We start from the raw sequence: 16,766 nt of genomic DNA on the forward strand, positions 1-16,766 counted from the left end.
TATAAAGTCTGCTGTTTTATGAGTCGTCATGACGCAAAGTATCATAAAGGGGATAATGTAGAAGAGCCTTTAGGACGGGAGTCACAAATGATGCTTTTAGCAATGATAACTTAGCAATGATAACTTAGCAGTGACAAATATTTGACTTCTCAATATAGCCTGCTGTTTTCCACAGTCCAGCATTGCCCATTCCCATTCTGGATCCTACCCTCATTTATTTATTTATTTATTTATTTATTTGGATTTATAAAGCGCCCAGCAGCCCGGAGGCATCGTGGCGCTGTTACAACATATTCACTTAACAGATTTAAGGCAAACGTTAGAAAGCAGTAGTACAAAATCAGTGACATTGTTAAAGGGTGTTTCGAGGTTACAGAGGAACAGAGTTTGAGAACATTATGTTTGGTGTTCTAGTTGAAAAGTTCAGTCTTTAGCATTTTTCTGAACACTGTGAGGGATTCTTCGTTTCTTAAGCTGCGCGGGAGGGCGTTCCAGGCTTTTGGGGCTAGAACTTCGAAGCTAGCGCTGCCAACTTTGGCTCTGTTAAAAGCTGAGACTGAGAGTAGGTGAGAGTACTGGTCTCGTTTTGGTCTGTGGGCTGGAGCCTGGTGTATTTTTTCTGCTAGGTAGGCTGTGGCAGTCTGAGAGAGGCACCTGAGAGTAATAGTGAGGGCCTTGAAAGTTATGCGTTCTTTGATGGGGAGCCAGTGGGCATCTTTTCTCGCCTGGGAGATGTGATCTCTCTTTGGGATACTGAGGGCAGGTCTGACGGCGTTGTTTTGCGCAGTTTGAAATCTGTTGATGTTATTGGCGGAGGTGCCTAGAAGTAGAATGTTGCAGTAGTCTAACTTTGCACCAATGGTGGCTCTGGCGATGTTGAGACAGTTGTTTGGCAATAGGTGGGATTTCACTGCATTTATGATTTTGGTAGTGAGTGCGGCCGATGAAGAGATGGTGCTGACTTGCCTTTCCATTGAGAGGGTGGAGTCTCATGGAGTCCCTTGCAGACATTAAGCTGTGCAGCTTTGTTCTCCACACTGAGCTGAACATATTTCCTCTCCTATAGAGTGGAAATAATATTATTTGTGGCTACATACAACTTTCCATTGTCATGTGAATGACTTTTCTCTAGAGTACACTTTGCCACAGCCAACGATTTTGCCAAATGCTGAAGTGGTTAGTCAACCCTGTTGCCCACAAATAAGTCATCAAGTAGTCAGTCTGGAATATTTTGTAAATCTACTTCAGACTACTTTGCAAACTTTACTACAAGTTTTGACCACATTGTGCAGTGTGTCTGCCGTTTTCTGCCTTCCACCGTCAGGGATTTGTTATGCCAAGGTTCCATTCTGGGTCTTTCAGAATGAAGAGGTAGGAATTCAGCTTTTTCCAGGTGGCGTGTGGGCTATTTGGGAGATGGATAGCTGATTGGGTGCAATGTGCTAGTGTGATAAAGTAGTCTTCCACTGCTCTGCCATCTGTCCACCATTTAGAAGGGCAAAGTTAAGTATAGTTCCCGTTGCTAGCCTCTTCTTGCGGAATATTGTCATGATTCAGGAGAGATAGGGGACTAGTTGTGCCCCCAACCTTTAGGGGAATAGAGCATTGCTCGAAGGGCCTACCCAACATGCTTAAGTGGCCCGGTTTTTTGGGACCAAAGCTGGCCAAAGCAACCTCATTGTGAACCTGCAAGATTTTGACAAATGTGACTAGTGAAAGGGCTTCACAAGTATTTGCCGCAAATGTTACCCAAAACGCTCACTTGAGTAGTACTCAAAAGTTCCTTACAAAAAGTAACAGATGAACATGTGCAACTGTGGAGCACTTCCTCCTTGGATATTGTGTATTGTATGTTGTATCCTTCATCTCTACCTGATTCTCTTTAGCATGACCACAGCTAAGGGCTTGAACGCTGGAGCATAAACCTGACCTGCCTATGCTAGGAGAGGGTCAACACCAGCCCCTTAGGACCACATCGATGAATACCTACAAACATTGATGTTTTTCTCCCACATGCACTGAATATCCACCAATATTATTATTTACCTGGAATACCACCAGCTCCTGCTTGCCTCTAACTCACTTTGACTCTAGTCTCGTCATCCCTTAATCCATGCAATTTTTTTGTCATTACTGGCCTTAAACCTTCCTATTAAACTCATCACTTTCATTCACCTTTACACACTATCCTGGACCCTTCATCTTACCTGTCTTCCTTCCCTTCAGTGCCGGTCCCTCTTTACCTTGTTTTCTACTCCGCATCTCTCCCATGCTCTAATTTTCTTTCTTTACCATCTTCTGACCACATAGTCAAATTTAATTTGCAGCCGCTCGTGCCACCATTTCTGCGACCTGGAAACATTTTCTTTAACTGTTATTTTTACTGTGCTTACTTCTATTATCACAGGGCCGCCTTTAACCCTAGCTTAGCTTTCAGTCTTTGCTATCCATGGATTTTCTCACTCCCATTACTCCTTCTCCCCTTCCAGCAAAGCCCCTGAGCCCTGGCCCTCTCCTGCTGTTTATTCAAGCATCAGAGTATTGCTTCTAGAAGAAAATACATAGTAAAAGCCCCACTAGACTTACAAATTGAAGACCCTTTACTTTCTTCACTATACTTATGACACTCCTTCAGCATGCCAAGCAGCAATACTTGGAGCACCATATTAGTATTCTCCCATTATGTTCTGCGTTGTATCCTTAATCAAATTCTTTCTCCTGCTTCTCCCAATCATACTATTTTCTCTAGCCTTGTTGGTTGAGATTTTACCAACTACTTAGCCTACAACTTAAATGGATTTGTGGGGGTTGGCGGGAGGTAAGGGAGATGGAAGGGTGAGAGAACTGCATGTCTCTGACCTAGTCAGTTTGTCGCTGTGCACCATGGAGTCCGCCTCAATGTCTAGCTTATTTTCACTTTGTCCCTGGATTCCCCTTCAAAACTCTCAACTCAGTCATGCTAGAACTGCTTTAATAGGGGAGACAGGAACACTAAAACTCACATTTCAGCTCAGCAGCTTAGCCGTTCCTCCAGAGGAACTTCAGTTGCTTTAACTTTGATGAACTCTGGTGGGCAGTAGAGAGGATTACATTTAACTTTCAAGCCTTTCTGTACTGAAAATCTTCTTAGCCAAATATGTATTCATACATTGGAAACTTAAATGTTAAAACATGGTACTGCATCATATTTCCAGCAATTGTAATGTACCCTATTCGGTTTGTGTGGCCTACTTAAATTGTATAGCTATATCTATATTTATATCTAGAAGCTCCTCCTTCCAATGACCTCACTTCTGTGATGTACGTCTTCTCTGCCTCAGCTTCATGTGGTGGCGTCCTTCCCCACTGGTCTCTTGCTTGGGTAATCTTCAATTAACACAGCACTCTGTTTTTTGCCTTTTCTGGCCCTTACTCTTCCATTTTTCTTGGTGGTTAACATAAACAATGTTTGAGGTTGTGTTTGGTGTAAGGCATCTCTATGCCCCTCTTTAACATTTAAGTGGCAAGATTGGCGGGAGGTGGAGGAGTTGTGACATCAAGGGAGATTAGGACGTTTTTATCCTTTAAGAAATTCTCGTTCCTGGGATTTTCCTTCCTTCACCTCCTTGCTATTTTGACTTTGAAGTTTCATCTTGGGAGACAAAGTGCAGGAGAGGTAGGAAGCCCAATGTACATTTTAAAAATCATTTTTTTACCATCTTGAACCTTGGGCTTTGTCTGGCTCTTAAGTCATGGGTGTCCCTAGACCAGTCTTGCTTTTTCTTTCGTATCATTTCTGTCCAAGGGGAGAAACTGTGCTAAACCATCTGGAATACTATGTACTTTTGACAGGAAAACATAGACCTTGCATGCATGAATTTACAAACTGTTTTGTTTAATTGCAGATTCACATCTACTCTCTGGGCATGACACTTTACTGGGGAGCAGATTATGAAATACCTCAGAGCCAGGTAAATATCTCTTAAATTATGGCAGCGGATTATGAATTCTCATTTATATTTCTTGTATATGTTTGCAGTTTAAAACATGTGTTAATCCCTTACTGCTGTATTCTCGTTTCAAATAAAATATTGGATGTAATGTTGAAGAATGAAAATTCAGTTAATGCACCAGTTATTTATTTTATTTATTTTCACACTTCTAAAACTTGCTAAACCCAAGGACATCAAGGAGCTGTTACATAACCAGTTACATGTATTTAGACAATTGAGAGCAAGCGAGCGAAGGTAGTGTGGCAAGTCAGTATTATGTAAGAAGCCAGGTTTTCAATTCTCTCCGGAAGGCCCAATAAGGTTGTTCTGCTCGCAGAGCTGGCCGCAGAGCATTCCAGTATTTGGCTGCAATCGTTGGGAAACTTGAACCTCCTGCTTTTGTCCTTTTCAAATTTGTCAGGATGAGTCAGTGAGCGTAGGCCGATCTGGTTCGTCTCGAGGATTGTACTTTGTATGGGGGAGCAGTTTTGGCGAGGCATCTGTGTGTGATTGATAGGGCCTTGAACATTATCCGTTCCCGGATTGGGAGACAATCAACCAGTTTTCTTGCGGCAGAGTTGTTCTCGTTTTGGTACGAGTGCTGCTTGTAGCGTGTTATTTTGGATCACCTGCATTTTTTGGATGTTTCAGGTCGAGGTACCAGCAAAGAGTGCATTGCACTAGTCTAATATGGATCTTATGATAGCACGGGCAGTTGTCATGCAGCTATCGTGTAAAAGGAAGGATATGGTTGCATTAATCAGTTTGGTGGCATAGGCAACCATGGCATTCACTTGTCGGGTCAGGGAAAGTGTGGCATCCAGGTAATGTGCAATTGGGTTGATATGTAAGTAATGTAGTGATGCATAACTGCTAAGTTAAAGTCATGTCATAATTCAGAATGCTGCCATGGCAACTTCAGTGCCAAGTTAACTTCTAAAGACCACCCAGATCTTCCAAAGATTGGTTGTGGACCATTAAATGATATCCGTAGAATTGATTTCTTGAATATCTATCTTTATGAATTTCTTCTGCTTTGAGGGGTTGTTCAGAAGTTAGTTCTGAAAAGTGTTCCATTTACTCACATGTTTGCTGCTAAAGGGCTACCTCTGTATCTTTGTGTTTTTTAAAAATGCAGAGGTATTGTTCTGGTTCCTGTAAATCTTGATTGGACGTTGCCTCGGTGGCCTAAAACAGATAGCAATTGCACGAAATTCAGAGTCTCCAATGGAAATTCAAAAAGCTGGCATGCAGCTTGCCTATTTCCCTTTTTAATGTTAAAGTACCGTAAGTCCTACCTTGTGAGCAGAAAGGGAAGTCTGGTGGCATTTTGAAATATTGAAAAGACATGTATCAGACTTTCTGCAATGTTCCTATCCTACAACCTGCAATACATCCACTGCTTCTGGCTGAGGGCCTTAACTACTGGAGTGCTCCATCCAGAGGCCTGCCTGATGAAATTCGTCTAAGTCTTAAAAAACGTACGAGGTTGTTGGTGAGCAGAAACTTCCAACCTTGACCCATCAATGTTTTACTTGAGTGAGACCCTGAAGTTGCAATTTAAATTCCGGCAGAATAAGTGAGCTGGGGAAATTCGAGGAGAATTGTGGGGAAATGTAGCCATAATCTGGTGCTGATGCACAGGGTCCTGCAGCTTTGGTTTCTGCTCATGGTGTGCCACGCATCCGTGATGCTGAACCCTGAGCTACTTTCTTCTTTTTGGTGCAGGGCATTTGGATTAAGCTTTCACCAGTGAAACAAATCTGTATAGTTTGTCTGATCCTGCAGCGGCTGGTGGTGTTGTACAAGAGAGATGGATGTCAAAGCATCTGCATCTCCACTAAGCCTTCCAATCTTTACAGGAGGCTAGCCAAACGGCTCATCTGCAATATTTACTGATGAGAAAGCACCCTTTTGTTACTGTTTAATGTCAAAGCTCTCTTCTCGACAAGTTCTCATGATTATAACTGCGGTGAGGTCATTTTGACTTGTTCATCTTTCAGTTTTGTTCTCCTCTTGTGTGATTCTAGTGCTGCAAATCATCAAAATAAATTTTGAATGGATTGTGTCCTTCCACGTATTCCTCATCTTAGATATATCCTTACCTTTAGGTTCGCCTCAGAACATTTTTCCTCTCTCCAGCAGAGGGCGCCCCACTCGATGCGGCAACATCGATGTCCCTCGGCGGCCTCCGTCGAGCACCAACGTCATCCGTTGTATAAAGGCCTCGAGCGCCCCTGTTGGCTTCAGTTCAGTTTTTCCGTTAGCTAAAATGGTGCTTCAGTCACAGCGAATTATGTCATCTTCTTCGAACCCGTCTACTCCGAAAACGGGTTTTAAGAAATTCCTAAGGTGTGGAAGAAAAATGTCGCTGACCGACCCTCATCGTAACTGCCTCTGGTGCCTCCGGTCCGAACATCAGATCGACGACTGCGGTTCTTGTCAATCTATGACCCATAAAGCCTTGAAAGATAGACGAGGTAAACTGGCGGTGGGGGAGGAATCCTCAAAGTTTTCTTTGAGAGGGAAGAAAGACTTGGCTGAGTCTTCGGCGAAACGCCATGATAAATCCAGAAAAGTGGGAAGCATTTAGAGCATCAATGATGAACATTGTCTGTTAAAGATCATGCCTCTACGCACAAAAAAAGTGACAGGGGAAGGTCTAAAACTAGGAAATTCCACAAGATATTGTTGAGGGTGTCTTCTAGGGACTCTTCCCAGACACCTAAAAAGAAAAGACTTCCAGTGCATAAACAGGAGGCAGACCTTAGGAAAAAGACTTTAGATGTTGATACGTCATTAAGAACCTTGACGAAAACATCTTTGAAGCCTCTGTCGAAGGCTGTCGAGTATAAGGGGTCGACGACCCAGCCGAAAAAAGTTACATAGAGTAATTTATCGACGACCTCGAAGACTCCTTCGATGGCGTCGATTGTTTCGAAGGCTTCTTCGGCGACGTCGATTGCCTCGAAGATTCCTTCGACAGCATTCATAGCGCCTTCAAAAACATCGAAGAATGCCTCGATAACATCGAAGGTAACGGCCACGATTTCGACGCCATTGACGCTTCTGTCGACATCGACACCAATTACAGGGGTGAAACCTATTCCTGAGAAAGTATTTCACCCAGAAAGCAGACATGATTTTTCCAAACTATGTCATCTATATATGGATCAATGTCTTCAGGAAATGAGCAGGATGAAGAGGAAGATAAACCTGAAGTTTCATCAGCAGGGGTAAAATATGGTGCAAGGGAGGTCCCTGAAGAATTAATTGATCCTCAATCAAAAATGCCAGACCTGTATGAATGTTTACAGTCTGCAAGTGGACTAGATACGTCCCCTGAATACGAATTTGAAAAACCAGATCCAGCAGAACATGCTGATTTGGGCTATCGAACATTTATGAACAAAGTAACAGAGTTTATGGGATGGGGTAGGAACTCACCTATATACCTGGATGATGATATGACAGATATGTTGTCAGAAGGTCCTCAACCAGATCCCATACTTCGCTTTCATATTGCGCTGCAAAGGAGAGTAAATGCTGCTTGGGAAAAACCTGAATCCATTCCAGCAGTGAATAAAAAATATGTGGCAACATACAGACCATGTAATTCTGATCCAGAGTATTTGAGTAAGCATCCATCTCCTGAGAGTCTGGTAGTTCAGGCAGCCACATCAACAAAAAATGCTGCATACCCTACAATTCCCCCTGATAGGGATGACAAAAAGATCGATACATGGTCGAAAAAGGTTTTTACATCAGGGAGCATGGCTCTAAAATCCACGAATGTATCTTGCACTCTGGCGAGATTCACTTATACTCTGTGGGACCGCATGTCAGCGGCAGCTCAACACATCCCGGAAGGAGAGGAACGTGATGGTTTCCTGTCCATAATTAAGGATGGAAAGGAGGCTTCGGGAGAATGTCTTCAAGCAGGTTTGGACACTGCTGACAGTATCAGCAGGTCCATGGCGTCTAGCGCAGTGCTAGGCAGACTTGCGTGGCTGAGGAAGTCAGTTTTCACACCAGGCGTTCAATCTAGACTTCTTAATATGCCATTTGACTGCTTGAGGTTGTTTGGCAGCAAGGCGGATGAAAGTTTGGAGAAGCTGCAGACCTCCAAGGCAGCGGCAAAGTCACTCCATGCTGCTAGAAAACAACCTCAGCAACGCCCCTACACAGGCTCATCTTCCTGGAGGGGTCGTCCCTTTTCGTTTTTACTCCTCATTTGAGAGAGGAAGGGGACAGGCCAGTCAAAGAGGCCAAAGGAAATTTCCTCGGGGGCGAGGAAGAGGTGCTAGATCTGCCCCAGCAGCGGCATCTGTTCCTTCAGCCGCTGCTGGAGCTGCCGCAAAACCACTCTGAGGTTTTGACTCACAAGACCCCAGTGGGAGGCAGGATCTCACAGCATCTGAAATAATGGCGGGGCATTACTTCAGATGCTTGGGCGCTGGAAACAGTATCCCAAGGTTACTGCCTTCCCTTTCTAAGGAAACCTCAGAATCACCCACCGGAATACAACTCTACCAAAAATCCAAACCCGCTCCTGTTGCAGGAAGTTTTAACCCTGCCACAGAAAGGTGCAATAGAACATGTACCTGTAGCGGAAAGGAACAAGGATTGGTATTCCCCATATTTCCGCATTCCAAAGAGGGACGGAGAACTGAGACCCATCTTGGACTTGAGAAACTTGAACAAGTTCCTCAGGAAGGACAAATTCAAGATAGTCACTCTTTCTCAGATCCTTCAGGCTCTCCAAATTCAAGACTGGTTGGTATCATTGGACCTTCAGGATGCTTACTTTCATGTGCCAATCCATCTCAAGCACAGAAAGTACAAGAGGTTCGCGATTGGCAATTCTCACTATCAGTTTCGGGTTCTGCCATTCTGGTTCACCTCCACCCCAAGAGTTTTCACCAAGTGGATGACGGTAGTGGCAGCGAGTCTCAGAAGAGGGGGGGATTCATGCCTACCCCTATTTGGATGACTGGATGGTCAGGGCACGATTCCCAGAACAAGCCCGGGACCATATATCCAAGACTTGCCACTTTCTTCACAAACTAGGGTTTTCTCTGAATTTAAAAAAGTCAAACATGATACCATCACAGAAACTCCAATTCATAGGAGCAGTCTTGGATACTTGTTCGGGCAAAGCCTCGCCTCCCGAAGAGAGAGCTCACCACATTCTGCAGATGGTAACAAAATTCCAGAATGCCCAGTATACCGGCCTTCGACTTTCTCAGGTTGCTCGGTCTCATGGTATCCTGCATTGTTCTGGTGCCAGAGGCCAGATTGAGAAGGAGATCTCTTCAATGGGCTCTCAGGACTCAATGGTCCCAGTTCTCAGGGGAAATGTCAGATCTTTTACAAGTTCCAACCAGGGTGGCACAGGATCTACAATGGTGGACTTGCAGACGGTACATCCTCAGAGGGGAATCTTTTTGGCAACCATGGCCGGAGATAACAGTAGTGACGGACGCCTCCTTTATGGGATGGGGAGCTCACACCAACGAGTTGATGATCAGCGGTCGTTGGTCTCCATCGGAGTCCAAACTACATATCAACCTATTGGAGCTAAGGGCAATCAGACTAGCACTGAAGGCCTTCCTGCCAGCTGTACGGGGAAAGAATGTCCTGATAATGATGGACAACACAGCGGCCATGTACTACCTCAACAAGAAAGGAGGTGTAGGGTCACTACCACTGTGCAGAGAGGCAATGCAGCTCTGTTTCTGGGCAATACAATAAGGGATCTCTCTATCTGCCTGCCATTCAACTAGCAGGAGAGCAAAACATAGTGGCGGACGCTCTGAGCAGGCAGAGCACAGTCTCCCACGAGTGGGAGTTAGCTCAGGAAGTCCTTCTAGAGATCTTCACCCTTTGGGGAACCCCTCAAGTGGATCTGTTCGCGACCATTGTCAACAGGAAATGCAAACTGTTTTGCTCAAGGGAATTTCCCACGAGAGGAGCTCTAGGAGACGCATTCGTAGTGGACTGTGAGTTTCCACTGCTATACGCGTTTCCTCCAGTCCCTGTGATCCCTCAAGTAATCAGGAGGTTGAGGAAGTTCGGGAAAACCATGATCCTAATTGCCCCGGATTGGGCCAGGAGAACGTGGTACCTGGACCTTCTAGACATGTCCATCTACCCTCCAATACGTCTTCCAAAAAGAGAGAGGATCTTCTCTCGCAAGAGGGAGGTCACATTCTCCATCCAGAGGTCAACATACTCAACCTTCACGCATGGCTTCTGAGAGGTTGAGATACAATGATTGGGACCTTCCGGATGATGTTATGGAGACCTTGCTTTCGGCCAGAAGGCCAGCAACAAAATCTTTGTACCGGTGTCGTTGGAACAAGTTCAGTAACTGGTGCAGAGATAAGAATGTGGATCCCTTTGAATGTGATATTCCAATGGTATTATCTTTTCTGTTACATTTAGCTAATCTGGGGCTCCGGGTTAGGATGATAAAAGGATATATAGCAGTGCTATCTATCTTCAAGTGCTCGTCAGAAGAAAAATCTTATTTTAAGATACCTTTAATAATACAATTTCTAAAAGGTTTAAACAATGTTTTTCCACCAATACCTTTTAAAGTTCCTGTGTGGAATTTTAAATTTGGTACTGAAATTTCTGACATGTGCCCCCTTTGAGCCTTTACATTCAGGGGTCAAGTCCTAAAAATTAAAGTGGGGGGGGACTCATCAACAAACGCATTGGGATGTATTGTCGCCAGAAATTAGCATATCCAGGTGAAAAATGCACATTTCATTAAATTGGCTTTGCCTAACCACCCAAATTGAACAGGACGAATGGCATTTGCCTTTTCATAAAATCAACACACGCACAAAACCAAGAGAGGATATTTTCTTGTAATAGTGTTTTTGAAAACGTTAAAAGGTGTGCATGTTTTAAACTCCAAGAACCACTACAAATGTTTTTCTTGGGATTTGTAGTACCGAAATGGGATATTTCACTTTTAACTGTTTATTTTGGATCGGTTATATAGTGCAGTGGTGAAATGTCCGGCTCCAAACCTAACGACTATGGTCAAGGTCTTCTTTAATTCATGAATTCAAAGAGGGCATCCAATGTTTCTCTTTTAGCTGGGGGGGACTGAGTCCCCCCTCTGAATAAAGTGGGGGGACTCCGTCCCCCCACGTGTACCCTCGACTTGAGCCCAGTTTACATTCTTGCCCGTTAAGGCTTCTTACTCTAAAAACTATACTTCTAATTGCATTGACATCAGCCCGCAGAGTAAGTGAGTTGCAGGCACTTTCGAGTGGTCCTCCTCACACCATCTTTCATAAAGATAAAGTTGTCCTTCGAGTCAAGCCCTCTTTTCTGCCAAAAATAGTTTGACTTTCACCTGTCACAGAAAATAATTCTACCTACGTTCTACCCTCCACCTCACACAAGTAAGGAAGAGGAAAGACTACATAGGCTAGATCCTAGAAGGGCTCTTAGCTTTTATATCTCCAGATTGTCAAAAATACGTCAGTGTGACCAACTGTTTGTGGGATAAACTGGTCGTAAATTACGACTACCTGTAACTAAACAAACATTATCAAGATGGATAATCCTAGCCATAACAGAGTGTTATAGGCTAGCTGGAAAAGATCCCCCTGAGGGTTTAAGAGCTCATTCAACTAGGGGCATGGCAACTTCAACAGCACTTAAAAGGGGTATCCCTGTACAAGAAATTTGTGCGGCAGCCACATGGTCATCCATGCATACTTTCATAAAACATTATGCTTTGGACTCAACTACCTCTCAAGGAGGTGTATTTGCCAAATCTGTGCTACATTCAGTACATGACTAAAAAAGATATCTGTACTCCCGCCTCCGATAGAAAACTGCTTTGGGAGTCTATCTAAGATGAGGAATACGCGGGAGGACACAATCCATTCGAAGAACAAGTTACTTACCAACTGTAACGTTCTTTCGATTGGATGTTCCTCCCACATATTCCTCATTGACCTTCCCAACCTACCCCAAGTACAGTTTATGTGGTTTACACTCTGATTTCTTTTGAGGCTGGGGTCAAAAGAGGCACGCTTTTAACAAAGGTCATGGACTCTGATGTATGGAAAAAACAGAACTGAAGCCAACGGGCGCGCTCGAGGCCTTTATACAACAGATGATGTCGGTGCTCGACGGAGGCCACCGAGGGACATCGACGTCGCTGCCTCGAGTGGAGCGCCCTCTGCTGGAGAGAATAAACATTTTCCGAGGCGAGCTTAAAGGTAAGGATATATCTAAGATGAGGAATACGTGGGAGGAACATCCAATCGAAAGAATGTTACAGTTGATAAGTAACTTGTTCATTTTTAAAAGACACCAAAGTATTTTAACTAGGCCTGCCGCAAACACCTTCAACAAAAAACAGTTCATTGACTGGGGTGTGGGTGGGAGGAGTCTGTTTTTTAGAGTGCTTTGTTCTCTCCCCTCGGGGTGGGCTTTTTGAGGGTCTGCACTTGTGTTCTGAAATTGGCGCAGGACTGAGATGTTCTGCTCTCCCTAGGTGCATCTGAACTTTGGGCTCTAGGCAACGGGCCAAGCCTTGAGCTGCCCTACCCATCACCTCGGAATCAACTTCCCAAACCATGTTACTGCATAGCTCTTCCTGGGAAGCATAAAGATTCCATGCTTTGGCAGCTTTTCAACTTGCTGCTGGTAACTCCTTTGATAGTGCCTCCCGACTGTCCTGGATGCGAGAAGAAGTCTGACTTTGAGTAAATGTATCCTCTGCAGGGGAGCACTCTGAAAGTAGACGGTGGTTAAGTGAGTTTGTATCAATGGCATGTCAAAATACGACCAGAAAAGATAAAACCGTCAACATTGTGTCATGCAAGGGCATCCAGTACTTGGGGAGCTTCTCTCTGAGCCTTTTAAATGACTTCTTTACTACTATGGGTTGTTTTGCGACACTAGGCATGACAGGCGTGAAGCAGTTGCCTGACAATTTATTCCTGTTTGTTTTCTTTGTCTGAGACCTTGGGTCTTGCTAGAAGGGCTTCAGGCTCTGTCAGCTGCAGCGGGGGTCGGCATACATTCCCCCTTTGACTGTCTCCTGAGCAGCGGGAAGGGGGGCAGAGCAGGTCTCCACTAGGGCCCTATCCTTCATTGGCTTGGAAGGGCACTCGACTGCCCGAGTCATCCCCTTGGTGGCCCCCAGAAGCAGGCATGAGACTTCATCACACCTGTAATAAAACAGTTCCAGGGGTAGATCGCCTGGCTTCTTCTGGCCTCCGCAAGCAATCTCGGGGATGTAGCACTCAGCTGCTTCATTGGGAGAAATACTTTTCGCAGGTTTAGAACTCCCTGCTCGCTATTTGAAATCCACACCAGAGGGGGATAGTGTCTGGCACAGCCTCCTCATCTGGGAATATATAGTGACCCCTGTTCCCTGCGTGTCAAGATGAACTTCATTTTCTTACTATGGGATTTCTCATGCCCCATCCCTTCCACTCCCTTGCTTCTATACAAGGGATCATAGTGTCCCTCCCACTACTTGCGCCTCGAAACACATTGTGTATAGGCACATTATAACTACCCAATAAATCAAAAATAAAATACTAGGGTTGCCTTGCCGCTCTTTGTTCCAAGGGGTATAGTGCCCTTCGCAGGGGGATACAGTGCCTTTCAGACCTAGGCCTCTTCCCTTAAATATCTGTCCTCTGGTAAGGGTTACAAAGGGCCCTTCACACTCGGGAGGGATAAGCTGCACGTTGAATGTGGGAGTTTTTGCTTTATTCTTGCAGGTTCTCTGCTATCAATGATGGTGACATTTGTACTTGGGAGGATTGTGGTGACCTTAGTACAGGGATAAGCATTAGGCCCTTACTCAGTCCAAGCTACAGCTGCAAATGTAAGGCTCAGTGTTTTTGGGAAACACTGACTATGCATACAGACACATACCTTTTCTGGTGGGCAACATGAAGCAGAAATCTTCAGATGAACAGTCTTTCTTGTTAAAGCATGTAAGGTAACCTTCCAAAAGGTAAACCTTTACTTTACCTCATCACCCACTTGAGAATAACTCGGGCTTGAAACTAACATGGTGCCAATGCAATCTAACCTGTCTCCACCCCTTTGATAACACAGGCCTGAAACTAGCCTGACATCGTACAATTTCACTTCTCCTGTTTCAGTTAAGGATAACACGGGTGTGAATCTAACTGAGGCTTAAAATGTATGGAATCTTTCCTGTGTCAAGTGCCCTAACTAAGAGGCTATGATCTAGACGTCTGATGCAATTTCCACCCTCAAAACTCCCCTTTTCAGCAGTTGCTCCAGAAGCTTTCACCTCCATTTAACCGTATCCAGACCCTTCCCCATGCAACACCATTTTATTTTAAATTTTGTTTATTAACCGTATCAACACAGTTAATCAGATTCATAGCAACAGTCACATTTCAAAGGAGCAAGTACAGTATTCAGAAAAAGAACAGCCCCAAACAGAATAAAACCACAAAACGAAAAGCAACAAACAGGAAAACAAGGCATCTTGGGTCATCATCCACTAGTAGTAATTTGGAGGAGAATGGTGCACAACCAGAAGAGATCGCTTCCCTGGGCCACCCCTTAATCCCTTCACCCCCATATCGGCCAAAGAGACTATCGGAGCCATACTTTTGAAGGGGGCCATAATCGGCTGTTCATGGGGTTTTATCATATGAAGGGTGAACCATCGCAAGGATGAGCACATTCCATGCCTTTATATTCTCAGTAGGTCCACAAATTCCCTCTCTCATTGCCCTGTACCAGGCAGCAGTCTCTGCAGTGCTCCATAGCTCAAAATCCATGCGCCATATGCAATATTGCAGCCCCCTTCAGCTTCCAGGATATAGCTATATGCCGTTTGACTAAGATGCATGTTCAATCCATAACTTTAATCACATGCCTATATTTGTCAGGCCTGGGATAGGCGCCCAGTAAGCAATCTATGGGCCCCACTGATACCTCGTAAACCCAGCGCCAACACATATCAACTTTATCCGGTGCCAGAAGGCGCTCACCTTGGCTATCCCACGAGGTGTCCTATAGGTATGGTGTAGCATATTCAGTTGCAGAAGTAGAAATTTTGCTTTATGTGAAACCTTCTCAACAAAGATAAATGCATTGTCCCACTGAACATCCGTAAACTCCTGACCGAGGCCAGCTTCCCAGCACGCTCTCAGCCCCTCATTGCACACACTGGTACCTTTCAGCAAACATTCGTACAATCGGGACACCAGACGCTAACCATCCTCCAGTTCATACATCAATGTTAGCAGTGCAGCGGGTTCCGGTTCCTCTGGCCAGTTCGCTCACTTTTATTTTGCCCCTCTCACAAGTTTGAGGTATTGTAAAAACTGGCCTTTGGGAAGATCCTCCACCTGCGCCATGTCCCCCAAACCCCTAAAAACCCCATCCTAATACACATCACCCAACATAGTCAGTCCCATCTTCCACCATCTGGCAACCACTAGATTGCTCATGCGGAGAACGCATATGCTGTAGTGGGGACTTGCGGTGAGCATGGGTTATGCATCTGTAATATTTTGAGCACTCTACCCCATATCTGACGTCCTATCCTTACCAGCAGTGTCAGATGGCCTATAAAACAATGTATTTATTGTTCGCTTGTTAGGCGCTTATACAGCAAGTACATACCATTTCAAAGCACCCACAGGGCGAGGGAGGGAACAAGGGAGTGAAACAAATTACACAAAAATATTAAGAACAATGACGAGAAGGGAAAAAAGGATGAACCTACTGTGCCTTGTGAGTGTTCAGAACGTGCAAGTGCAGCAAGGAAGAGGGAAGAGGGGGTAAGTGCTAGAGTGTCTGTGCCCGTGGGTGAGCAACAGAAGAAGTGCATGGTGTGGTGAGTGCTACACAGCCAGAGCTGTGTCAGGTGTAAGTGCGGCCCTCCATTGCGGAAGGTGGGCCAGTGTAAGTGCTGGGGAAGCCAGAAGCTTGGCGATTGTGTGTGGGAAGTCAGGGGCCCCGAGGTTGCATAAGGGCCCAGGACACCAATCACAGCAACTGTGAGATTAGCAGAGGAAAGAGGATGGGAAGGAGGAGGTAAAGAGGAAAGTCTTGAGGAGCTTCCAGAATTTAAGAAAGTCCTGCTCCAGGCGCAGAGGGAGGGGGAGGCTGTTCCATAGGAGGGAGCCAGTTGAGGAAAGCGATCAACCTCCTGCCCTCTGTTTAGCAAAAAGCTTTACACACAGAGTTGATACCAGAAGAACGTAGAGGTCTAGAGGGAGAGTATTTAGTAAGATAAAGTTGAAGATGGTGTGGTCCCCGGGCCCAGACAGCCTTGTGGATGATGCAGAGGGATTTGAATTGAATCCGTGCAGCAACCGGGGGCCAGTGAAGACATTTTAGGGCAGGGGAGATGCGGTCCCTGGGTTTAAGGCCACAGATAAGTCTTGCTGCCCTAATGTGGATTAGCTGGAAGGGTCGTAGAGTGGAAGAAGGTAGATTCAGGAGGAGAGTGCTGCAATAGTCAAGCCTAGAGAGAACCAGTGCTCATGTAACATTGAGCCTCTGGGGAAAGTGAGAAAAGGGAGAATTCCTTTGAGAAGGAAAGCTGAAAGTGGGACTTCTTGGCAATGTCTTGAGTGTGAGGGAGGAAGGAGAGAGAGGAATCAAAGATGACTCCAAGGTTTCTGGCTTCAGAAGAAAGAGCAGGGGAAGAGCCCATGGAGGAAGGCCAGAGTGAAGGGAAGAAAGAGGGAGCAAGGGTCCCGATGGGAAGGATCTGAGTTTTACAGGCGTTGAGACAAAGATCGTTGG

At 45.1% G+C, this 16,766-nt stretch overlaps 1 protein-coding gene across 6 annotated transcripts in view; it reads left to right on the forward strand.

The window, feature by feature from the left end:
- Nucleotides 1-16,766, forward strand: part of PTPN13 (protein tyrosine phosphatase non-receptor type 13) — a 1,388,150-nt gene that overhangs the window by 376,311 nt on the left and 995,073 nt on the right. For all 6 annotated transcript variants that reach the window (XM_069630435.1, XM_069630437.1, XM_069630436.1 and 3 more), the window contains exon 4: nucleotides 3,885-3,950. In XM_069630435.1, coding sequence (XP_069486536.1) covers nucleotides 3,885-3,950 — 66 coding nt within the window. The remainder of the gene's footprint in view (nucleotides 1-3,884; nucleotides 3,951-16,766) is intronic.

Source organism: Ambystoma mexicanum, chromosome 6q, assembly GCF_040938575.1.
Source record: "Ambystoma mexicanum isolate Mex_15411 chromosome 6q, UKY_AmexF1_1, whole genome shotgun sequence".
NCBI classification, from domain to species: Eukaryota; Metazoa; Chordata; class Amphibia; order Caudata; family Ambystomatidae; genus Ambystoma; species Ambystoma mexicanum.